General features: G+C 44.4%; 1 protein-coding gene across 41 annotated transcripts in view; it reads right to left on the bottom strand.

The window, feature by feature from the left end:
• The window catches only part of SORBS1 (sorbin and SH3 domain containing 1), a 1,103,390-nt gene that overhangs the window by 589,096 nt on the left and 487,133 nt on the right, over positions 1-27,161 (bottom strand). For all 41 annotated transcript variants that reach the window (XM_085603602.1, XM_085603630.1, XM_085603622.1 and 38 more), the window contains one exon: positions 1,444-1,499. In XM_085603602.1, coding sequence (XP_085459728.1) covers positions 1,444-1,453 — 10 coding nt within the window. In that variant the 5' untranslated portion in view covers positions 1,454-1,499. The remainder of the gene's footprint in view (positions 1-1,443; positions 1,500-27,161) is intronic.

Here is a 27,161-nt window from a genome sequence, read left to right on the forward strand (position 1 = left end):
GAGTATCGAAAACCGATCGATAAACAGTACCGACGCGAACTAAAGGCCTCGACAAAATTTTTTTTCCTAACTTGAGCTAAGATAGCACATCCGAACCCAATGGCGGAAAAAAACAATCTGAGGATGGAGAGGATGCCCATGCGCACTGTAGTCCAGGGGAGGAGTCACCTATCCAAGGATACTTCGAAGACTCTTCCAGGACAACAACGTGCAAACATCCGGACCCAACACTAGGCGGCGATCTATGCACAGATATGAATTCAGCAGCCCACATGCCTCGAACTTGAATAAATACTGTGTGTTGCACCAGTTTCCCCAAAAGTCTGGGGTGATGCTAAGCGGGCCAGCTAGAGATCCTCTTTAACGGAATCTTTGGCTGGAAATCCATATGATATTAAGTGCTGTCTCCTTGGCATTACCCATCAGGGAGGCTGTGATAGACAGGGACATCAGCACTCGGTGTGTATCCTATACGGAAGGTTCTCTGTTTCAGGGTAACATCTGAGCTGTTAGCAATCAGAGAAAGCCTGAACAGCACACCCTTATGTTGATGAATCAGTTCAACATTAGTATATGTCAATCAACGAACACAAGAAAACATGTACTCATCAGTACATATAGGAGAGATCAGTTCAATCAATAAGTGGTCTTCGCGTCCAACAGAAAATCCAAACCCAATCAACTTTTGTAGATTCTCGACTTTATTATTTTAAAAAGGAATCTCAGCACACAATCTAGCTGACACGTGTTTCGTCTTGTACGAAGACTTTTTAAGGCGATCAGCAAGTAGAAAGCATCAATGATTGTTATTCACAACGGCGGTAGAAAATACATCCAGGCAAACCTGATATGGATCGGCTGCAGAGGACCGTGAATCTAAATAAGAAAATGTCCACTTGAACAAATATCGTTATCCTTCCTGTACCGGACTTTCAAAATGTCACGTACAGTGTCCCACCGGCAAAAATCTTTAAGTAATCTGTAGTTTCAAACAAGAATGCGGACCGAATGATAAACGACAACATTCCGCAACATCTGAGCTGTCACTGGGAGGACTGTGATTTCAAGTCAGATCAAGAGTCAATGTGTCCTGCACCTTTTGATACAAAAGCCAACTCTCGCAGATCAAGAGTCCCACTCAGAGAGCCATCACCTATCTGGAAGAATAAGTCAAGGAAACAGGAGTGACCACACTGAACTGTGGAATTAATAGAACTTGAAGGTTAAAGGTACTGAAGTATTGTACAAATATATCACATCAGGGAAGAGCTGGTGGGTACGCCTGCTTGATACACGTGTGCATGCACATCCGCACCAATGTGGCTTAGTAACTGGCCACGGGTGAACCTCAGCAGCCATTTGTATCACCTCATAAAAGTGTGTATGAATCTGCAAACATGTATTATTTTCATGACGTAAATAAGCTTACAGTACTCCACTTACCTGAGCTCATTGTCACAGATGACCTTGCCTGCTTCGTTTCCCGAGTCTGATTGTCTCTGTTTGGACAAGAATACAATAATACCATAAATATTCTACATTGAAAATGGAAGGCAAACACAGGACAATATAATCTTAAAACAGCTTCAGTTGTCTCACAGAGGACTGTATGTCTGAATATCGATCACAAAACCTTTAATCCATAACTTCATAGAAGAAATGTTCTAAAGATTTAGGGACATATTGCCAAAGAGGTTATGCAATGCAGCAAGGTCAGTTGCTGCATGGCGTTGCTTCAACAGGAGAGAGGTGAACTGTGCAATGTCCTCAAAGCAATGGCTAGATCGGCTCTCTCCATGTGCTGGAGCACTTTTGGTTGTCTAGCTCCAAACCAGGCACTATTGCACCGTAGTGCAACGGTGTATGCATTGTGGTCAGGATAGGTTTTGTGCAAGAAGCGCTACCATCCTGCACAAAAAACTATCCTTTGATGCTATTTCCTCTTCGTATGCATGCGGCAGAATGCAAAGAAATATGGAAAGAGAAAATAACTAGGAGAAGTAAATATATTTACTTTTGTTACACCAGCCTAAGATAGGGGCAACTTTTTGGAACAAATCCATGTATACAAGTAGTTGTAGCATCAAAATTCATAGGTGGATGCACGGGAACGCCCATGCATCACCCATGGAAGGCTTCCCTGGTGCAAAGTAATGCAAGGCAGCACAATACGCTGCCTTAAGTTGCTTGTTTTTTTTTCAAATCAATGCAAATAGTCATTTGCACTGCTTTGTAAATACTAGAGACGATTTTGCATTGGGTCTGTGTAACGCAAACCTGGTGCAAAACCTATGTAAATCTGTGACTGACTGCGTAGCAAGGCACAAAAAACAATTACACTTTCAAATAAAATTAAACAGATTATTATTTATTATTCTTAGAATACTAACCTTATTACTCTAAGGGCCAGATGTATGAAGTATTTACCGCCCATTAGGCCGTTTGCAACCAGTAAAAGGCTTTTTGGCATGTATAAACGGCAAAATGTGACTCAGTAACTTGTTACAGAATCGCATTTTGCTTTTGTGATTCGATATTAGGAAGGTGCATGTTTAGGGAGTCCCTTCCTAATACCGAATGGCACTGGTATGAAGGAATGTTCTTGGACCGGGAATGTTGTCACAAAGCATTCACTGTTACCACCGAATTCAAGTTGGTGGTAACCCATTCGCAAGGACCCTTTCCCCTTTGCGAAAACTTTTTTGAACAGCGAGTGGTCCCACGCACCACTGCCTGCTCTTAAAAAATTAAAAGAAATCTTTTAATTTTTTTTGTTGTAACGCATCATTGTTTTCCTTTAAAAACAATGGGCTGCTTTACAAAAAAACAAAAAAAAGATTGCTTCATTTAAAAGCAATACCAGACATGGTGGTCTGCTGACCACCATGTCTGGCTATAGCCAGAAAAGAGGCATGAAGAGAAAGAAAAGACTTTTCAATTGAAGCCAAGGGCTTTAAAGTGTCACTAAGGAGGCAAGATGCCTCAAGGTGTGATGAATGAAACAAGGAAGAGAGAGCGCAGTGATAACTCAATGTTACCATACACATTAAATTGCTTTAAGCCCATGTACTGTGTTGAACATTTCAGAAAGTATACATTAGTCAGATTCCACAGACAAGTCTAGTGGCCTTTTGGAGACCTTCCCTCACTGAAGATCAATATGATCAATTATTGCTGCACAGGAAGTTATCATCTCACCCGTAGTGCCACTACACATTTCCTTACATACGTGTGACTCCTCCATATTGCTAGGACTATTTTGGATGAACATGTGTCGAAGAAGAAATAGCTTTTTTTGAAAAATGTTAGACCAACTGAAATATTATTTTTACTAGAGGGATTTATCACTCTTTTAAGCCATGAATGCCAAATGAACTACATTCATTTCTGCTCACAAACATTTTAGTTCTATTTGTTAGCCATTCGTAAATCAACTTTTGTTAGCAGACTTATTTCCTTAGGTAATGAGTTGGGAACATCACAAAACACATCTCTCTGCTTGCTCGCAAAATACATTCCGTGCAAGGCTGTGTTCAAAAGGCAGCAGGTCATTTTTAAGGCATCTCCTAAGTTTTTTTTTTTTTTAAATTTTTGAAAACCTTTATTGAGATATTGCATGGTACATCAGTACAATAACCACAGCATATCAGATAATGTATCAATACACATATATAAAACATCTTCCCGCACTGAACACGTTTGAGTTTAACTCCCCCCCCCCCCAAACAATTACGATGCAGGCTTAGGAATCTCATCTTAAAGTCCAACAGGTTTCAGTACAGACTATCATCAGATATAGCAGTCCACCATTTATCTCCAATCTTACACTGGCAAGGCAACATCGAATACCCCGTCATCCCTGGCCTGCAGATACCCCTTATTCAGCATTCCAAGTCCCACTCATTTTCCCCGAACAGAGACAGAAGGACACATTCAGCTCACTAGCCCAGTGCTTCCACCCTGACGCTGTGGAGAACTTCCTCTCGGGTACCCCTCCTGCGAGGCCCAAGACCTGGATTCAGACTCTAGCTCGTATCCTGCCTTCTAAGCAAGTTCCCCTTCATCCTCCTTGCTCCTCGCTGCCTGTGTTAACAGATACGAGGTTAACGGTCCCCAAATGTCTTTCGGACGCAACTTTGTGGGTAGAAGGTCTGCATAACCGTGCAGTTGTTCTTGCCAAGTAATCATTGAATTAACCCAATCTTTAAACTTGGGCTGCGGCCACTCCCCCATCAACATTCCACTTGCCGTTTTGCCAGTAGGAGTCCCATTGCTAGAAAGTTTTTATACTTTGTATTGACAGTTTGAATCAATCCCAGGAGTGCCAGTAGTGGGCAGGGTTGCACCCGGACCCCTATCATGTCCGAGAGACCCTCGAGCGTCTGTGCCCAGAACTCTGCCACCGAAGGACAGCTCCACGCCAGGTGCAGAAAATCCGCCACTTCCCGCCCACAGCGCACACAGAGCACACAGATATCATTATCTCTGAGACGGAATCTATACAGTTTAGCCGGAGAATAATATAACCGGTGTAAAAATTTAAAATGAATAAGACGTAGCCTGCTGTTACCAGTAATCGCCTCTGTCTGCGTGCAGCTAAGTTCCCACTGGTCATCCGTCAGGGGGGTAGTCAAATCTTTATCCCATTCACTTCTAGCCCGAACATGGGTGGTAGGTATTGCTTTTTGTGTGTGTTTATATAAGAGATAGATAGCATGCTGGGGGGGGGTTCTGCCTGCAAGAAGGCATGTAGAGGAGCCAATGTGATTGGCTCTGAAGGCAACTCCTAAGTTGACAAGCATTGGCAAGGCTAATAGGTCTGGCATTTCATATAGCTGCAGTACCTCAAGTCATTATTAGATGTTCTTCACGAGTCGGAAGCAACAGCTTGAAGTCTTTCACAAAGATGCATTCCGTAAAGGCTTTACTGGATGTCCCTCTCAAGCCTGAAACAACTGCTTTACAAGTCTATCACCAAGCTGCAGTACCTAAAGTTGTTATTCAATGACCCTCTCAAGCCAGATGTACATGCTCCAAAAGACATTCACAACGTTATGGAGGCATGGCCTTAACATAAAAATTTACATATACGCTTTTGCTGCTTTATGGCTTGCGCTTGCTTTCTATAGAATAAAACAAATATGTGAATACAAGTTTAAGATGCTGGGTCAATATTGCAACTTTCAATTAATGTCTTGAGTACTATGGCACAATTGTGATGGTAACCTTGATTAGACAGGTGTCACCAGTCACTGATATATTGGAGTGACTTCCACCTTACTTTTCGAAAAGTTGTGTTTGATTGGCTCAATACATGTGTGCCAATAATGTACAGTTGTTTTTATTAAAGCTCACTGCCTTATGTTGTATGCTGTAGTAGGATGGTGGGAAGAACAAAATGGAAAAATCAATAGATAAAGATATTTGATGAAAGGTCCAGTTATATATATATATATTATTATATTATATATATATGTTGGTAGTATTTCAAATCACAGCGTGTCACGTGTTCGTTCATTGACATAAAGGATGTACCAACACTATACTGCAAATGGCTAAACAATTGGCAACCATCTTGTAATGTAGTCTATAACGTATGACTGTTATACTGCCAAATCCCAAAAATAGTGAAATAAGTGAGAACTAAAGAATTAAAAACCGTTTCACACTAGAATTCACATATATACATGTACACATACAGAGAGCTGTTCAATCCTCCAGTGTATATCCTAATGAAAAATTCATTAAAAAATCATAGGCCACTGAAAAGGTAAAAAACAAGCTGTCACTTAATAGTTTGACAAAATACAATCTCTTATAGTGAATTCCATTTGTGTTTAAATTCAGCCCTCAATGGGCATTTCTCAGGCAGCGATTTTATGTAATTGCGCTCGTGGTACCCACGTCCTTATAAAAAAAAAATATATATATAGATTGACAAAGGATTCTTTTCATCCGAAACGCGTCTCTCTTACCTCAGGGGTTGAGGGTGGACCTGAGCAATAAATATCTGCCTCATCTTTACTACCTCGTGTCCGTGCCTTCGTCCATGGAAGTGCCTGTGGAAGCTGGATTGTTTGGTCATATATAGATATATATAGATATATATAGATATATGATTCCAAAACAGTTGCGGTTAGATCGACTTGCATCTAAAACGCTGGTGGTGCACGTAAAAAGCGCCACCATTAGCACTTGTAAATTATACCGCTCGCTTTCCTCTTCAAAGAAAGAGATGGCACTCCAAGATGAAAGAGTGTTACCACAGTTTTTAATTCATCAAACACTCCAGATAGGACGCATTTCGGTTATTCAACAACCTTTATCAACAACCGAAACGCGTCCTATCCGGAGTGTTTGATGAATTAAAAACTGTGGCAACACTCTTTCATCTTGGAGTGCTATCTTTTTCTTTGAAGAGGAAAGCGAGTGGTATAATATATATATATATATGCATATATATATATCCACAAACAGATGTCTCTTCTGCGGCTCAGGGGGCCCTTGAGAGGTGGCGCACTGCCGGTGGGACACTCCGGACAGTAAATGCAAAACTAAGTACTTTATTATTTTGTGAGTACTCTGATTTACAACTCGTAATATTGTTGTGTACACACACTGACATGAATATGTTCTGACTTCCGAATTAGTTGGCAGGTTACTTCTGATAACCGAAACCCTACTTAGGGAACTACAGTCTGGGCTTAAAATTATTGTCTCACTTGAATTGTATTATATTTATTACACACTGTGCACATTTCAAAATGGCCGCCACACCTACACCTTGAGGGGCATGACTATACGATGAAGTCTGTTTTTCATGTCTATTCCGGATATGAATACCTCACTGTAACATTCTATCTGTGTATGATCAAGACTGTGAATACAGTCGAAAGGAGTTACAGAACGATTAAATCTTCCCAACTGCCGTGCTGCCCTTGCTGCGGATTTTGCCCACTTGGCATGGTTATGCCCAAAGGTGTCTGACTTTTGGCGGGAGGTGTGTGCCGCTATTACCGAGATTACCTCTGCGACGGTGCAGCCCGACCCTCCGCTCTGTCTACTAGGCTTTGTAAAGTTCTGCCCTGATGCTTCCCGTCGTTTGATCGCAATGTTGCTTGTGTTGGCTAGGCGTAGGGTGGCCATGTGCTGGGGTCGTCGACCAGCGCCCAAATTCACTCATTGGCTAGAGGATGCCTCGCGATGTCAGACCTTGCTTTCGGAATTCTGGGACCTAATGCTTGTGAGGTCGCGCCCAATAGACATATGGGGCCCCTTGATGACATATCTCCGTACACAAAGTCCCTCAGGTTGTGCTGCCTCCCCACGCTCCCCACCGGCACTCAGTCGCCGGTGCAGGTCAGTGATGGCTTTCCATATCCCTCCCTCCTCCTCTGTTCGCTGCACTTGACATCCTCATAGCCGTGGTGCCTCCACCCACTTCTTTGTGACGCTACTCATGTTTATCTTATAGTCACGCCAAAAGTACTGGATCGTTGTTTGCTGTATTTGGGGACTGTCTCTGCATTGGTTACAATGGACTTGGAACTCATTGTTTGTGTCGATTGGATCTGTTGCAAACTATGCTCTGACTGTTATAACCCTGTAAAAATTTTTATAATAAAAAAAAAAAAATACATCTTCTCAACTGCTACCAGCCTGAGTATGCGTTTACTTTTGTATTGGAGTTTTGTTTGTGTGTGTGTGTATATGTATATATATATATATATATATATATATATATATATATATATATATATATATATATATATATATATATATATATTAGGTAGTTACAATTAGGACCTAGTTTCCAAAGGAAAAGTGCTTTTTGTTTTGTTAATTAGAGCGCCGTTTCACAAATCTTCACAACATTTTTTAAACTAGTTTGCCACTTACTTCATCTGCTGGTTAGAAACTTTCGGGGTGATTTGTCAAGTGGGGGCGTGAAATAGGGAGAGTCCCAAAATTAATTTTCCCCATGCAGTTTCCCATACAGATTTTAGACACGTCTACAGCCAGAACTGCTAGATGGAATTACACCAAATTTGGCAGAAAGCTAGATCTTACTCCACAAAAAATCTTTTTGTAATTTGGTGTACATCTGTTCGGTACTTTTGAAGTTATTAAAGAAAAAAGATTTATGTATATTTCAGGACGCGTATCCTCCACGGATCCGACAGATCTCAAAATGAGGAACAAGAAAGTGTTGGCAGCCTTGCCCAAGCCCCAAGAAAAAACCTTAAGTAATACCCTGACCCATTAGGCCTGCTGGGCGCCAAAAGTGATTTTTTAAAAATGTTCCCGCATTGGAGCTGCTGGAAAATGTTAATAAAAAGTCAGCGTCTCCTTGTCCCCCCCCCCACCTGGATGGGCAAGGTCCAGGGGGGAATTTATAATATTCTTATGGAGAGGGGGCGCACGCTACCCTGCTCCCGGGCCGATTTAGGCACCAGTGACCCTATCCCCAAGGGACCACAACCCTGGGGCCGTGGTCCCCCTCCCGGGCCAAATTTGGTCCTGGAGACCGCCACCTCCGTGACCTGGATGTGAAAAAAAGGAGAAGAAGGCCACGCGGACCCCTACCCAGGCCGTGTGTGGCCACCAGGGACCTTAACATCTGTGGCTGGGCCGTGCAGACAAATGGGAGGGGAACCCACCCTTCCGGAACCATTAATTGGCCTGGGGATCCCATCCCCCAGGGCTTGCTCCAGCTAAGGCCCAAGGTTCCTGCCACTGGGACATAGCGGTTTTGCTCTTGTTTGGCGGGAGTAATTTTAAAGCTCCTGCTACGCGAGAGTAAACACCAAGTCCACTCCCAGCATGAAAAATGCTCTTACCCGCTGGGTGCTGTCTTTCATCTGTCTCCCTGCCTGCACTGAAGAGCGCAAGAAAACATGGAAAAATGCTCCCACTCGCAGGGAGCAGCAGCATTTGCTGCTCTCTGCAGGTGGGAGCAATGTCGGCTCCCGTTAGAGGCAGGGAGCCAACTGGGGCCACGGGATATTGAGGATCTCCCTGCGTCCCCCAACAGAGATTCAGTGGGTACCCTGGGTGGGCACCAGGGCACCCACCCTTTATTGGCCAGGCCCCGGGGAATGGAGTTCCCAGAGCTGAAATCAGACCAGGGAGGGTGGCGCCGCAGGCCCTCTCCCCCTTGCTTAATTAGCTGGGCACTGGGGGATAGGGTTTCCCAAGGCCCGAAATTGGCCCGGGATGGGGGCACGTACTCCCCTCCTCTAAAAAAATGTGACGCCTCTGGGGGTTGGGTTCCCCGGGCTGAAATCAGACCAAGAAGGAGGGAAGCGCGCCCCCCCTCCCATAAATAGTTGTAAAGGCCCTTGAGAATGGGGTCCTGGGGGCCAATATTGGCCTGGGGAGGGGGGCTGCATGCCCCCCTGCCTTTTTATAATATGGCCGGGTCCCAAGAGATAGGGTCCCCAGGGGCCAGAAATCAGCCCTAGGAGCAGTGCTGCGTGCCCCCCTCCCCATTTCCACCATGGCCTGCTCTGGGAGATGGAGATCCCAGGGCCGAAAACAACCTGGGGAGTGGGGCTGTGTGCCTCCCTCCCCCATAAATTAAGTGATGGGCCCCTGAAGATGGGGTCCCAGGGGTCAAATACAGCCCAGGGAGGGAGGCCACATACCAACATCCTCTAAACAAATGTAGCGGGCCCCATCGGCCCGGTCAGGAGGGCTGCGTGCACAGCGGATGCCGGGACAGGTAAATATGGTAGGGTGGTGGGGCGGGGCGGGAGGCGACCGAATAATATCGATTCTGTCGACTTCCCCCCCTGCTGTGCCCTGCCCTGCACCACCGCGCTTACCTGAGCCAGCAGCCGCTGTGCGTGCACCGCTCTCAGGTTGGCTGCACGCGCAGTGTGGAAATGGCTGCATGCAAGAGGTTGGCCGCCGTGCACAACTAAAGGCTGTCTGTGGCGGTGGTTGGATTATTACTTTAGAAAAAGAAAACTAGAAATTCACTGGAAAAAACATGGTTAAAGGGACGTTATAGTTAGGAAATAGCGTTAAAAAAATATATATAAGGCTGGCAAGACATTCAAACCTCAAGTCATTATTAAATATCCCTTTCAAGTAGGTAGGCAACTGGTTCAAACATTGTGGTGAGAGGCAATATAACATGAGTAACATGAAAGCACCCCAATGGATAAAAAGGGCTGATTAAAATCCCCTAATATGTATATATTTTTATGATGATTCTTTGGGAGTACATAAAGCTGGCAAGATACCAAAGCTATCTTGAGGCCAGGGCTAAAAGAAAGAATTTAAAGGCAGCTTACGGAATCTTTAGTACACCAAATCAAGCAGACGAGGCCCAGAATGTATTAGTTCATGCCTCCGAGGAAGGCTTGTAGGAATGGATGCACCGCCTTAAGCGACCTGTATAAGTGCCTGACAATTGCTATCTTTTCATCTCAAGGTAAGGCCAAGGCCTTAGCCTTGGAAGAAAATAAAAATCCAAGAAATAAGCCTTTCTTGAGAAACATTTTAAGCATTATCAACCAGCTGTGCATTTTTCCTGTTCTTTCAATTCTAAAGGAAATAGCCAATATGGTTGTCCGGAATTGTGATCTGTCATTCATGACCATTGCATTATAGTATCTAAACAACTTTCATCCACAGTAATGGTGTACAGAAAAACAAATAGCATCTGGTAATTGAGGGATGCAACACCAAGCATTCTACTCTGCTGTGGAAAGTGAGCACTGCTGAGACAGGAGTAAATGGTCACAAGTCTTTAATGGCAGATCAGCATTTTACTTCATATAGAGCAGACCTTAGAGGACAAAACCTGTCACCTTCAAGAGTGCAACTCTAAACATTGGAATCACAAATGGGGACTGTTTCTAACGTGGGTTACATGAAAATTACGTACATTAGAGGGCACGCATTAGACTCTACGGTTTGAAACTCATTTCTATTTTTTTTAAACATTACAATTCAATGAAAAAAACAGAGGTTAAACCCTAGTTATAGTTAGGAAAAAGCATTTGTTGTATCCATTCAATCAGCAAATGGGTTCACACACTCAAAGACTGAACTTCAGACCAATTGGTTTTGTATAACAATATTCTTTCAGTTATTTTATTTTCTATAACCAAGCAAGCCTCTCACAGGTAAGTTGATAAATACTTTGCAGTAAATATACAGTTTGAAATGCAATTGTAAATGTACTTTGAAATGGTTACAGTTTGAATTACTGGTAATGCAATACTGTGAAATGCTGTACATATACTTTGTATCGACTTTGCAATGAAAATTACAAGTAAGATACTTCTACGCTACTTTTGAGATTACTTTTGAGATTACTTTTTCTACTCAGTGTGATATGCTTAGATATCAAACTGGGGCATTTCCTAGAGAAAAGGTAAGTAAAATCAGTTTTGTACAATTGTTATTTTTCAGGTTTCCATACAAATCAACTCCACACTTAGAACATTTTTCAGCGAAAAATAGTCAATAGGTTCCTGTGGAGAGAAATGAAGTTAATGGTTACCAGGAATGTAATCGGTCTTTGGAGTTGAGCTTCTGGGGTTAGAACAAGGGTTCCCCCAGGATCAAGGATGCACTTTCGTTACACCCTCAGGGGCACTAGGGCGGCCGGGTGCAGAGTGCTGAGGCCCAATATTATACAAAGGGGGTGTGAGAAAGTGCCATCTTTCTTGCATGGTATGCCCCCACTTTTTGCTAAATTGCTGAATGTACTTCGATTGAGTGTACCCTGGGCTCCTGCCAATCAGGTGCCCAGGGCCTATGTTCCTTCCTTAAACCACACAAACCCCAAATTGGCAAACCCTAGCCACATGTCAGCCCCTAGTAAATGGTACCCTAGGTACCCAGGGCCTTGTGACCAGGGAAGGCCTCTAAGGGCTGCAGCACTCATTGTGCCACCCTCAGAGGCCCTGTACCCTTACACACACACACTGCCCTTGCAGGCTGAGTGTCTGGGTGCAGGACAAAACAAAGAGTCGACATGGCACACATCACTGTGTACCATGCCCATCACCTACACTGCCAAGGCATATGTCAGCCACCCCTCTAGCTGGGTGCATTACGCCTATGGTGTGGGCACAGGAGCAGGAGCCCTGTGCCCCTACAGTACCCAGGTCCATTCCTGGGCACTGTAAGTGCAGTGCTGTCATTTAAGAATACATGGTGCTGAGAGCTTGTCAAACACGAGCTCCACAGCACCATATTGGCAACACTGAAGCCTGGGAAGTTTGGTATCAAACTTCTCAGCACATTGAACCCACACTGATGCCAGTGTAGGATTTAATGTACTAAGCGCCCCAGAGGGCATCTTAGAAGATGCCCCCTTACAGCTAACTTGCAATCCACGTCTGCTCTGAGGCTGCCCAGGCTGCCACACAGCAGACACGTTGCTGGACCCCTGGGTGGGAGAGCCCCTGCTCTCCCGGGCCTGCAACAATGCACATCCTGGGTGAGGTGAGAAATCTCCTCCCCCAGGATGAGCAAAGGGAAGCTTCAAAGGCATGCCGCCAGTTGGAGTTTCCCCAGGCCACTGCAACCCCCCACTCTGGCGGGAAGCTTGGCCGGAAACCCCATACAAGGACAGGGGATGTGCCAGCCTGCCCACCCCACCCCTCAGGTGGGGGAGGCGAGGTGAAGCACATCTCCGGGCTCTCGCCATCTTGAAGATAGGAGGCCCTACCCTATCAGGATTAGGCTACTGCCCCCTCCCACAGGAGAGAGGCAGGATAGGGGGTGTACCCACCCCAGGACAAGGACCCATTGGTCCCTGGCCTTCACCTACCTGTAACGCCCCTAAATCTAGTATTTAGGGGCCCCCTGAACCTTCCTTCCTGAGATTCCAGATAGAAAAACGACAAGAAGAGCAAGAAGAACAAAGACCTGCCCTGCAGCTGCTAAAAAGAGAAGAAGACACCAACTGCTTTGGCCCCAGCCCTACCGGCCTGTCGACTCTCGAACCTGCACCAGCGCGGCATCCCACGTGGCCAGCAACCTCACCAACCCCGGAGGACCTGGCTACCTTTTAGCTCTAAGCCCCTGGGACTCCCACGAGTAGAGGCTCTACTCAAGAAACCTACTTGCTATCCCTGGCACCAGCCCGGGACCGCGGACCCAACACCCTCTGCACCAGCCAAGCCTGGCCAGTGCCGGAGTGGACAAAGACCCAGAGGACGACCCCACGGCGACTGTGACCCAGAGTCCGGCACCCAAGGACCCCCCTCGACATCCCGGAAGAAGCCTGCAGCCTCAGAACCAAGTGCCACCCCAGCCGCGATCAACCAGAGGGTAAGATTCCCGACGTCAAAAGGCACCCCTGCACCCGGCGCCCTGCGACCCCCTGTGCCCAATCCCGGGGTACCCACCTAACCTACAACTACCCAACTTACCTCTCGAAGTGGTGGTGGCACCTGAAACATCCTCGTCCCCGAGCCTGCAGCCTCTTTCCAAACCGGAACATTCCCATTGATTTCCATTGAGCGCCCTAAGGCTCAAAAGCACCCTGCACCCAGCCGCCCGAGTGGCCCTGGCAGTGCCCTCTCTACACTAACCTACTTCCCCACTTGCCCTGAGTAAGTGACCAGGAGCCCAGCTCCCACAGCCGCGTGGCTTGCCAGACAGCAGCCACCAACCAAGGCCCCCCTATCCCTCATAGGATAACATTGGGCCCAACTCTCTCTGCACCCGGCCGTCCTGAAACCGCTGAGGGTGAACCAACTGTACCTACCTGACACTGGGGGACCCCTGAGTCCATGCCCGGAATTTCAACACTACCAGTCGAGTACTTACCCTTAAACCGCTAACTTCATTTTCCTCATAGGGTAACATTGACTGGCTTTTTCTTCAAAAATCTTCTAAGTGTGAACTTTTCAAAACTGCAAAAATTCACCAAAAATCAGCCAAGTGACAAAAACGAATTTACTCACCTGCTCCTAGGTGAGCTCCCAGTGCTGGATCTTGGTGCCCAGCCCTGACTCTGAAAAGTGTTCACAACTATACTTACTTCTAACTCATTTTTCTCCCATAGGAAACCATTGTCTGCTTTTCTGTGAAATTTCTTCTAAGTGTCTACTTTTGCAAATTTGAAATATTCTTTTAAAATCGTACCATTTCTGCAAACGAAATTACTTACCTGCATTTGATAAGGACCCCAGTCCTGGGTCTAGGCACCCAGTCCTGGATTACTAAAGTAACGATAAAGTACTCTACCTGCAATTTGAATTTCTTGCCATAGAGATCCATTGAATGTTTTCTGTGAAATATTTTCTAAGTGCTAACTTTTGAAATAGCTAAATATTATTTAAAAATCATTACAGTTATTAAGTCAACTTTCATCACTTGATTCTGAATACTGACCCCAGGCTGGTTCTAGGACCCAGACCTGGAATTCCAAAAGTAATCTGAAAAGTAATTTATTACAAATAACCTGAATTTACCATTGAGCTCAATGCATTGTTATGTTTAGGAAATAGGATTGTTTATTGCAACCAACTGTGACTGTTTACACAAATTTATTGCTTGAAACAAAAGTATTTATATTCAACCTCTCATTCTGAGAAAGTATATTTTTACCCCCTTGTGGTTCTAAAAATAAAACAAGCATATATTTTATATATACAAATCATTGGCCTAGAGTTCAGTTATTGAGTGTGTGAAACCATTTGCTGACTGAGTGTGTACAATAAATGCTTTACACTGTCCTCTGGTACTGCCTTACTGCTCGACCAAGCTACCACTTTTGAGAGTAAGGTCATACCTAACTTTGACCTCTATCAGCCTCTGGGGGACTGTGGACTCTGTACACCCTGTACCTATTAGGGAACAGTATATACAGAGCCACTTTCTCACAGGGGGCCTCCGGTTGGTGGCTGCTGGCAAACAGGCCACTAGGTTGTGGGAGCAAAGCTCCTGGACTTTAGCTCAGGGCAAATGGGGAAACAAAGTATCACCAAAGGTGCCCCCTCAGCGGCGCTAGGGCGGCCGGGTGCAGGGTGCTGTTTCGATGTCGGGCACTCTGTTGGTGTCAATGGGGAACCTCCGGTTTGCAAATGCAGTGCAGGCTCGGGGACAAATGTCTTCTGGGTGCAAACACCACTTCGAGAGGTAAATTGGAAAGTTAGGGGTTGGTTAGGCACTGTCGGTTTGGGCACACAAGGCCGTAGGGCGTCAGGTGCAGGGGTGCCTTTTGGGGTCAGATCTTCTTACCAGTTCTGGGTCGCGGTTAGGGGGGCCTTCTGGATTTAGGCTGCAGGCATCGGCTGGAGGCAGTTCAGGGATCACCGGATCTCAGGTCAGGATCGCCGGGGTGACCTCCTCGTGGTGTATGCCCACTTGAGCTCGGGCCGTGAACGGCGGGTGCAGCGTGGGCAGATCCGTGGTGTCCGGCCGGAGCCCGAGGGCAGATGAACAAATTCAGTGTTCACGGGAGACAGAGTCTTTGTAGTTAAAGGCAGTGAGGTCCCCTGGGTTTTTGAGGTTGCTGGCTGCAGGACACACTGGGATTTTGCAGGAGCAAGTTCGAGGGGGAGACAGGCCGGTAAGGTTGGGGCCAAGTCAGTGAGCCTACTGCACGGCTGTTCGGTCCTTCTTCTTCTTCTTGCAGGTTCTTTTCCGAGGAAGCAAGGTTCAGGGGTGCCCCTAAATACTAGATTTAGGGGCATTATAGGTAGGTAAAGGCAAGGACCAATGGGTCCCTTCCCAGGGGTGGGCACACTCCTATTATGCCACCCTCCAGTGGGTGGGGAGCATGAGCCTGTCCATGGTTGGCTGAGTCCCCCCATCTTCAAGATGGCGTGGACAGAGAGTTGTGCTTCACCTCACCTCCCCCACCTGAGGGATGGAGTTGGCAGAGGTGGGCACACCTCTCTTCCTCACTTGTTTTTCCCGCCGGTTCTCCCGCCCAAAGTGGGGGTCAGAACCAGTGGGGACCAGTTGCTGAGGACAGCAAGTGGTCTGGGGAAGCTCACAAAGGCAGCAAGCCTTTGAAGCTTCCTCTTCGTGAACCCTGCCCATCCTGGGGTAGGAGGCTCGGCACCTCGTCCCAGGATGTGCATTGTTTCAGGCCCCAGAGAGCAGCAGGCTCTCGACCCAGGGGTCCAGAAACATGTCTGGTGGTGGCAGCTGAAAGCAGCCACTCAGCCTGGACACTAGTGGTAGGTTAGTTTTCAGGGGGCATCTCTAAGATGCCCTCTGTGTGCATTTTTCATTAAATCCCACACTGGCATCAGTTCTCAGGGTTCTCAGTTTTTAGTGTAGACATTATGGTGCTGTGGAGTTCGTAATGACAAACTCCCAGCAACACATACTTTTAATGGCAGCACTGCACTTACAATGTCTAAGAATGGACTTAGACACTGTAGGGGTACAGGGCTCATGCACCTGTACCCTTACCACTGGTATAGTGCACCCAGCTAGAGGGGTGACTGATCTATACCAGAGCAGTGAGTTGTAGGCATGGCACACAGACAGGGATGTGTGCCATGTCGACTCTTCACTTTGTTCTGCACCAAGAAACGCAGCCTGCAAAGGCAGTGTGTGTGTAAAGGTACAGGGCCTCTAAGGGTGGCATAATAAGTGCTGCAGCCCTTAGAGCCCTTCCCTTGTCACAGTGCCCTGGGTACCTGTGGTCATTTACCAGGGGCTAACCTGTGGCCAGAGATGCAAATTGGGTTTAGGCTTCAATGCAGTTTTAGGGAAAGAAAATAGGCCCTGAGTACCCGATTAGCAGGAGCCCAGGGCACACTCAGTCAAAGCACATCAGCAATTCAACAACAAGCATTGGCATAGCCAATAGGTATCGCCTTTGGGGCTTTATAAGTGTTTAGTTATTCAGCAAAATATCCTGGATGCAACAACATCAACTGTTGTGTTGCATGGCTAAACCCTTATAAGGTCCCAAAGGCGAGACCTATTGGCTATGCCAATGCTTGTTATAGTTTCTGCAGAGCTCTTCACTCACTTCAAGCCAGATACACTGTTGCAAGTGGTTGGAGAAGTATGTGAACAACTATCCTTTTTAGCGGGAAACTATTGTGAAGCAATACAGTTTCAGAGATGGACAATGGCAAATATGACTGAACTGGTACTGCAACAAGTCCACATCAAGGCTTCCACTACTGGTCAACAGTGGGCACACCTGCCAAAAATAACCCAAATACACAAAGGAAGACAATAAAGCCTGGAGCCTACACATGCTGCTTAGGTCTATCAGGCCAGGTAGATTTTGAGTGGCGTAAACCATTGGACGACAATATTTGGTAAAGTCATTCGAAAGAACAATACACCATTCAGTATTTTGGAAGGTCCTCCTCTGTGAGAACTACCATGAGCTGCATCTCGTACACACAATGACTTGGATTTCGCATTTAACTACAGAACGCTGGGTGCATTAGGTAAACATTTTTGGGGGGGGTGGGGAGGTGCAAGGTCATATGAAACTGAAATATTTACAAACTGCACAGTACTTCGTTGCATGAACACAAACTCCAGTCAAACGCCCAAACTCCAGCTGAACTGCACAGAGCACAGCACTGTGACCGAGCTGTTAGTACAACGCTGCCCTTTCGCAAGCTCATAAAACAAACCTTTGACGAGTAATAAACCGTAATTATCTTCAATGCAGGAAGATTGCGCGATGCAAAACAAATGCCAGATGCAGATTCAGTTTTATTCATATTTTAAACGCTAGAAGCTCTACTCTACTGTGAGCAACGCACCTTTCAATTACACAAAAGTACACTAGAAGCAAATAAAACTAAGGAGCGGTGGAGGTGGGCGGGCGAGCTTGGGCAGCAGCAGGGAAGGTAGAAGGGAGAGCAGGCCGGCGTCCGGAGCCCACACGGAGAAGGGGGGATTGGGCGGTGTCTTCTGCAGGCGTAACGCGTCATCACCGGGAGTGCACCGCGTGCTTCATGAAAAGAGGGCCCTTCTCCTCCCGGGCACTGCAGAGGGAGGGGACCTGAAAAACAGACGGAACCTACATCGGTCTAACAGATGTCCGAAACGGCCAATAAAGGGAGCCCCACCCTAATGGGCAAAAAGGGAGCCCCATCCTGAATCCATAGCGAGAAGGTGGAGAAAGGAAGAGTGACCATGCACCTCACTGTAGAATAATAACAAGCACGCAAGTGGTGCGCGCGCCACAGCGAGCCATCTGTTTTGAATTATCGCGCAGGGCACGATAATTCAAAACAGATGGCGCACGTGCGGGTAACCGCAAGCATTAGGCAGTGGGTGGAGCAAAGGCGGGACATGCACCCGCCTTTGCCCAATTGCGTGCTGACTTTGTTAGAAAGACGCACGCAAAGGCCAATAGCCTGTGACAAGAACAAAAGCACACGTACAAGCGTGTGGTCAGATTTTTGATGCCCTTACATAAAGTCTCGCAGAGCAGCGCTTACGCGCTGCACTAGGCTCGCCCTAAAAAGTGGGGGCAACCATGCAGAAAGAGGGCACTTTCTCACAATCGTGGAGTACAGTGGGGTATTGTGGAGTTGGGTTGAGTGGAGTCGCATGCACTGGAACAGCGTAGAATGGTGTGGCGTACACACTAGATGCATACAGTGGAAAAGAGTGCAGTGGAGTGTAGTAGAATGGAGCGGAGTAGGGTAGAGCTTCTTAGAATGGAAAAGCATAGAGTGCAGAAGGGTAGAGTGTAGTTGTGTAAAGTTGATTAGTTCACAGTGGAATAGCATAGAGTGGAGTGGGGTGGGGTACAGTGGAGTTGTATATACTGGAGTGGTGTACAGTCGAGTGTCATACAGTAGAATAGCATACAGTGGAGTGGCACAGTGTGGAGTGGGGTAGAGAGGAGTGGCATAGAGTGGAATATTGTAGAGTGAAGTGGCGTATAGTGCAGTTGCGTACAGTGGAATAGTGTATATTGAAGTGGTGTAGAGTGGAGTGAGGCACAGTAGAGTAGCATAGACTGAAGTGGCATACAGTGGAATAGCATACAGTGGATTGGCGTAGAGTGTAATAGCATAGAGTGGAGTGGAGTACAATGGAGTGTCGTAGTGTGGAGTGGCGTATAGTGGAATGGCGTAGAGTGGAGTGGGGTACAGTTGAGTGGCGTAAAGTGGCGTGGCGTACAGTGGAATTGCATACAGTGGTACAGTGGATTAGCGTATACTGGAGCGGCGTACACTGGGGCAAAGATTTCAGGAACAATATAGGTCAAAATGTCATTTATAACATTACTTTTTAAACTAACAAAACCACTGAAATTCACCAGTTTTAGTTATCTCAAGTAACTATAACTCGTGCCCCCGTCAACCATTTATCATACATCTGTTCAACATGGAGTACTTTTCTGTTCCCAAAAGGAACAATACCAACTACCACCCACCATTCTATCTATATCAAGAACCAACCAGGTCCAAATGATTCATCTGTGGGGTGAAGCTTGAGCCCTTGGGCAAGGCAAGCAACAAGTCTGCATATGGTCACATCTACTCTGCTTATGGAAATTCAAAGTTTCTCCTTCTTCTTGGACATTTCCACAGCCTTCAATATGCCTGACCTGCAAGGTCATACTTTATAGACTTCAGGAAGTAGTAGTTGCTTTTTTATCTGATAAAAGAGTGCTGATAGTTGGTTCATGCTTTTTGATAACAGTTCAGAGACATTTAAGCAGCGGCGGCTATAAGCTAAGGAGACTGGGGGGGGGGGGGCATTTTATTTTTCCTTCAAGGCTCGCAGCGGGCAGAGGGGCAACGCTCCCCTGACCAAGTGAAGAAAGCGCTGTTGCATTTAAGAGGTTTCTTGTGAGCTTCAACTGTAATGCCGAAGTCATTCCGATATACATGCTAAACACACAAGGTTATCATCAGTAATTGGACAAGCTAGGACATACCACCAAACAAATAATTTTGAAAGACGTATCATTTGACATGGCAAGTGTAGTCAGTTTAGTAAACCGCATCACTTGCGTGGATTATTGGAGACGAGGCGATAGTGTGACACTGAATACCAGAGTCAGTTACACTCTAAGTTCCTTTGATAGTAGACAGTTTGAATTCATATTAGACTTGCGACTTCAGATAGAATAGTTAATGTTTGAATTGTTTTTTTCTGCTGCCATCAAATGTGAACTGTGAAAGATCTAATAACCCATCAGGATACCTTGATTTCGGCAGCAGAGGTGACCTACACAGGTAATGAAAAGATGCTTTATTCAGCAACTCACTCAAAAGTGTTGTCACTGTCAGGTTTTGAAATGATCATTGCAGAAAAGAAGAGGTCAGGACACTACCTGGCAGAAAGTCACACATGTGCATCACAGAAGTCAAATGGCCACGGAGCTACGTATGCATTACAAGATTAAAGCATTTGAGCTAAACCTGAAATACCATGAAATTCTGTAATTAATTTATGGGACAGAAACCTAGCTCTTCACAGGACTACCTGTCTGAGGAAGAAGAGACAGAGGGATTTAGAGGGCACAGCAGCATTCTGAGCATGATTTGGTACCAAATGGTCAGTGGTTGAAAACAAGCAAGTCTTTAAGGAGATGGGGAAGTTTCACTTAATGGTCGGCCAGACAAAAAGTAATTTCACCCCACAGGGAAGGTTATTTTTAGCCTACTGCTAACCTAATACCTTTGAAAATGTTTTCTTCTGTTACTGTGCAGCATCAGCAAAAACAGAAACATTGTCAAAGACAGAACGTCTGGCATTGGGTGCAAGCATTTTGGCTTTGTCAATGCTTGTTTTGTGTTTTCATGTATTTTTTGCAAAACTTTACTGTTGAGGAAGCGCTTGGCCTTATTCATAAACTGCACAGCTTGACAGCAAACGGCAGTTGCTGGACAAACAAAATAAACAGCAAAAATAAATAATTTTTAAAGGAGTGTGATGGGGCTGGGGAAACTACAGAAGAGCAGTTGGGGGAGTGAGGTGGAGAAGTGAACACGGGGGAGGAACAAAGAATGGGCAGCACAGGAGAGTGAAATAAGAAAAAATGCATATTTGAGTTAAAGAAAGCCGTAGATGAGCTGGGGTGGGGCGGAGGGAGCATCATGGAAATCAGTGGGCAGATATTTGCAAGTGGGATGAAGAGCAGGATGGAGAGAGCAAGAAAACACATGCATTCTCTTGGAGTGCTGAAAGCAAAAGTAGCTCATTGTATTTGAACAGTAGAAGGATTCATGCTATCCAATAAAAAGGATGGTGCAGAAGCTATTCTCCAGGGGAGGGTCAAACAAGAGAAGAGGAAGCAAACTCGTCAAATAAAATGCAAGGAAAAGAGAGTGATAAGAAAGCTAACCAATGGTAAGCAATAGTCTGGGCCAAAAGCAGCTGTAATTGTTGTTATGGTCCACAAGATGTCTTTCAACAAGACCTAAAAGGTAAGAACAACACCTCAACCGTGTATTTGTTGTTAGTAGATCTACAACCGATTCTCTGATCTTCACTTTAAAAAGAAAATGGTTATACTCTATGTTTGACTCCTTTAGGTGCAGGCAGCCTGACTTGTTTGAGGCTTAGGCGGGGTCGGTGGAGGGAAGGAGGGGTTTGGTCAGTGCCATGGAACTGTTAGGTTGCACGTTTGCCTTAAATGCTGTGAAAAAAACCCTATAAACGCAACACATACTTGGTGCAATCTGTTACGCAACGACTCAATAAACGCCACATTACAATAACGAACACAGATGCAGAAATGGAAATGTTATTTCAGTAATACATACAAAATTATTTAAAGTACATATGAGGGTGCTGATGTAACCTCTGCCAGAAAGATCCTCGTTCACTTTAGTTTTAAGTTTCCTCCTTTATTAGCTGTATTCCTATTCCTCTTCTGAGGGCACCCTTGCTATTGCCAATTCTCCGATTAATCTCCCTCCCCGTCGCCCTTTTACATTACCTCCTTACCCTCTACACTCCTTGAACCAACGGATGTAACTTGTAATTGACGAACCTTCTGTAACAATGTGTAACTTGTAAACTATGTAACTCTCCTCATGTAAAGCGCTCTGATACCTCCGGGTCTAGCCAGCTATAAAACTCAAGTAAATAAATAAATAAAATAAATAAATATTGTATCGGCCTCTGTGCGCTATGGAAAAAGACAAAATGCTCTCACTAATTCATTCTTTACAATCTTCACTGAACCCTCTTGTTCGTTTTTCACTGTAAACCAATTTGCTGTTCAGATTAGTACATCTGCCAACACTTTGTTTTATGAGAAAAAAAGCCAGCTGAAAGCAGCATCAGAAAGGCTGAAAATGTGCTACAATCGGCCACTTCCACAAGTAGTAGATTTAGGGCCATATGTAGATGGCATACACTTTACCGATTCTTAAATACCGAATTTTACCGATTCGGTATTTAAGAATCGGTAAAGTGTATGTAGGTAATAATTCGGTAAATGTTACCGATTCGGAGAAATTCGGTAATTACCGAATCGGTATTTACCGATTCGGTAATGAGGCATACCTTCCCATTGATTGAATCAATGGGAAGGTATGCCTTATTACCGAATCGGTAAATACCGATTCGGTAATGGGGGGAGCACATTCAAGGGTGGCAGGGTGTCACATTGACACCCTGTTGCACCCCTGATTCCTGCATGTGTGCACATGTGGCGGACATACATGCCCTAAGGGCATGTATGTCTGCCACATTGCACTCTTATTTCAGCAAAATATTGCTTTTTGCAATGTATTCGGTATTTATCACCAACCTATATTTGGTGGTAAATACCGAATTCTAATTCCTACACAACACTCATTAGAGTGTTTCCTACATCAAATTTCGGGATTCGGTATTTACCGAATCGGTAATTTTACCGATTTGGTAAATTACCGAATCATGAAATATGCCCCCTACATAGCAAATGCCTAAATACCGGTCGGTAACGGGATATTTACCGAAAATCGGCCGTTACCGACCGGTATTTGGCTTCCTACATCTGGCCCTAACTCTTTTCTGACCTTTGGCCAAATTAAACTAAAGATCTTGGTTAGCAGTGGTTTTCTAGTTTTGCTAAATCAGATTACATTGGCTTTATGATGTCTCTTTCAAGGGAGCTTTATAAACGATGACATACGGGTCTATTGAAGGAACTTTTAGCTCCCAAAAATTTAATCGGCAGAACCCCTCAGAGAGGGTAAATGTCATGCTTCTAGATACTGTTAGATGCCCCATAGCTGCTAGTTCCTCTTTATGCCTTAAAATAGCAACAGCCCCAACGAGAAGATACATTTGAGCAGATAAAGCTGTATCATGCTGAGATACATTGTACAATGAAACTTTTACCCCACAAGTACTTGATTTTTACTAATCGTTACATTTTGACTCTGTCCTCTTTGCAAGTGTATTTTCCTAAATTGTTTTTTAAAGTAGATATGATTGATTTAAAGAAAGGAGGCCTCATAAGACCAACATTTTACTTGAGGCGGCTGGAGGAATAGGTGTATTTTCTAAAATCTGTTATACAAATGTGTTTGCAGCTTCACAACAAGAGCAGCTGATGTTGGTTTGTGTAGTGGATTTTAAGTCCGAATAAGGCAAGCCTGAACATATTTCATTGGATTTTTGTAAGATTTTCACCTGTATTAAATGAAAATGGCCAGAATTCCATTTAGCTTGGGAGGCCTGGATGGAAGTATCATGGCATCACCATCCACAGACTTGGCCCCTCATCCTCTTTCACAGGACATGCTAGTGTGGCTGAGGTGTTCTTTATACTGAGTATACCTCAGGTAACTTCTATTGTAAGGGGAAAGAGTTTGGAAGCTCGTTGTTTTCCCCAGCTGTTCCCAACTGGAAAAGGTGGACGATATGACGATCAATACAGATTCCTGCATCAGAATATCGGTCAACAGGATTCTATGCAGAAGATCCTAGATTTCGACAATGTATCCCACATATATTTCATCTTTTGTTCGAGAGTGACTTGTCTGGACTTTCATATGCAAGTTATAGTTAGCTGGACATTTCACTTGTACAAAACCATAGAAATTCCTCCGTTATAGTTAGTTCTGCTAACTATAACTCGCACGCCCGCAATGCACTGCTGATGATGTCACATATTACATAATTCATGACATGGTCAGTGACATCACTGATGACATCACTGATGCAGCTTAACTCTCACATGCATATTCTGACACAATGCACGAAGACGAACAGTGCTGTGCGTAAATTTCAGTTGTGCAGATCTAATGGATCATTCATTGGGCTAATTACCAAATGCACTTGTTTTCTTAATTTGTTTTCTTAATTGTTGTCATTTTGACTATACTGCTTTCATGTCCTGCTTACACTATGTATTACACTGAAATGAAGTGTGAGACCAGTCCAATATGTCTGCCGTTGTTACCAGTCTGTGACGTGCATTGGTCCTTTGTTTATGTTTACAACCCATTAACCCTTAACTTTGTTAAGTTGAAACGCGTTGTGAATAAACACTCTTTCACCGCTATTCCGTGGATTCTTTGGTATTGAGAGCGCACGACATTTGAACTGTTTGTGGAATATATATATATATATATATATATTCACTGAAAAAACCATAGGTTTCACACACGTTATAGTTAGGAATTAGCATTTAAAAAACCTTGCAAATTCACTGAAAAAACCATAGGTTTCACACAAGTTATAGTTAGCTGTACATTTCACTCGTAAAAAACCAATGAAATTCCACGTTATAGTTAGTGCAGGCAACTATAACTCACGCGACCGCAATCCTCTGCTGATGCTAATACTGTATTTAGACACCTATTTGCCCATGTCTTCTTCCATTAAATTTTAGCTATACATATATTACAAATATTTGTTTTTCATAAAGACACATATGTCATCAGCAGAGGATATATCCCCCCCCCCTTTGGCCCACGGGGGGGGGGGATATATGTGGAATTTTTTTTTTTTACTTTAATTTTTAGCCGTACGCGTACGGTAAGCGTATTCGGCGTTTTAAAAAAAAAAAAAAACATTAATTTTTGGCCTGGGGGGTCCTTCTGGGACACCCTGACCAAGGCTAGGGGGTCAGGAGCTGTCTAGTCTGCCCCTTTTCATTGTTATCCAACTTAGTTTTTCCTCCCCACCCTCAGAGTGCGAGAGAGAAAATGGCGGCCGACACTTCCTGGTTTCGACCGATTCGAATGTTTACTAAGATCTAACAACCAATCAGAATCGCGCTCGCGCACGGCACCGTACGCGTACGGTAAGCTTACGGTGCGCGCTCGGAGCGCGCTTACAGATATATATATTGATTTAAATGCTATTTTCTCAGGAAATACTGAACAGATTTACACCAGACCTACAAAAGGCACTTCCTTGACCTGAGGACTACCTCTCTGCCAAATTTCAAGTAATTCTGTTCAGCCGTTCGGGCTGTAGCTGTGTCTAAAGGTCCTATGGAAAAATGCATGGGGAAAACGCGTTTTGGGACCCCCCTTTTTTCTCAGCCCCGCTTGACGAATCCCCCCGAGACTTTCAGGGTAGGAGCGTAGCGTAGCGCCCCATTAGTTTTGAAAATTTCGCGAGGATTCGTCGACCGGCGCCAAAGTTATTCCAAATAGAATGTTGCGGTTTTCCTATGGAAAGAGGGTCCTAACTATAACTACCTACTGGCGACCGCCAGTAGGTAATATATATATATATATATATATATATATACACACTAGTTCAAGAAATACTCGAGCATTACCTGCATAGAGTGCATAGTGCCCAACTTAAAGTGCAAAAGTATCAGTCCAAGCAATTTTTGTTTCAGGTAAAATTATCCTAAAAAGCACGTTGACATTTAATGCAAATTAAGATTTACTACAGCTGTTGGCAGAAGGTCCTAGTACATCATTATTGTAATATAAAATCAATATAACTGTCAATCAATAAGTTTTTGTGTAATCTACACATTAAAATTTGAATCCTCTCTTTTTTCGTATATAACTCACAGCAAGCACAAATCTACCAACACCAAATACAATTAATCGTGAGCTATCTGTTTTCAATATTCTCAAAGCCTCACAGAATTTCCTTGTTCTCAAACCCAAACACATCGGTTTTATCCATTTCTTTCTAGTAACAGCATATTCTGGACAAAAAAATAAAATGTGTGCAATATATTTGTCAGCTTCTAACGAATATAAAAAGTGCATTTAGCTTCTTTCCCTACTATTTGGACAGGTGACCATTTGACTGTAAATGAATTGATCTGAAGAAACTCATACCAAAACTTCAGAAAGAGTGTTTTTGACAGTTGGGGTTGGATTTCATCTAGACAGGGTTCAAAACTTGGCGCTGGTTTGAAGAGTAAGAATTGTGTGATGAGCCTTCCCATTCTGCACTCGAAAGTAACCCTGTCCAATATAAAATCCCAATAAACACGCTTTAATTCTTTCTTAGAATCTGCAGTCAATGAACTAGGATCCGTCCAAAATCTATTCAACCCCAACTGGCAAAACCAGTCGTGTAAATGTCTGAACCAGGGAAAGGTAAATTGACCATCATATTCCAGTAACTCCCTCAATCCTTGTCTATAATATTTTAGTTCTTCCGTGACCCAAATTCTAATCCAATATAGTAAGGGTCTCAATATGGCTAGATGTTCTAATCTCTTAATACCAATATCATAAAACAAGGGAATCAGGGGAGTATTTTGGGGGATGGATGTTAACATCCGAATCACTTTATTTCCCCCCAAGATAATTTGATTCAGATTCTCCCTGCACCATAGTTTGGCCCCATAAAGGGCTGCCGTTTGAGCTCTTTATCTGTAAATCTCCAGCGCTGGGAAGGATCGCCTTATTATCAGTAGCTTGTTGTTTTTTGGCAACTGGCATGGCGTTTTGGAGCAAAGCTACCATAGCCTTGTTTATATGGGGTTTCCATGATAGCTTTTAATCAATTATTATACCAAGGTAGTTAAAATTAATTACAGGCTCCAATGGTGTTTGATCTATTACTATGTTCTTTTTAAAACATTTGTGTGGCCTAAAAGCCATATACTTGGTCTTACTGGAGTATATTTCAAGACACTAAAATCTGCAGTAACTGTTAAAATGATCTAGTAGTCTTTGTAGCCCCCTTGGAATCCGGAACAACAAGATTGTATCATCTGCAAATATTAGTGCGCATATAGGGGCTCCTTCTAGTTTTGGTGAGTCATGCATACAGTTTTGTAAATATTGGGCTACATCGTT

The sequence above is a fragment of the Triturus cristatus genome, chromosome 1_2 (genome assembly GCF_964204655.1).
Source record: "Triturus cristatus chromosome 1_2, aTriCri1.1, whole genome shotgun sequence".
In the NCBI taxonomy this organism is placed as follows: Eukaryota; Metazoa; Chordata; class Amphibia; order Caudata; family Salamandridae; genus Triturus; species Triturus cristatus.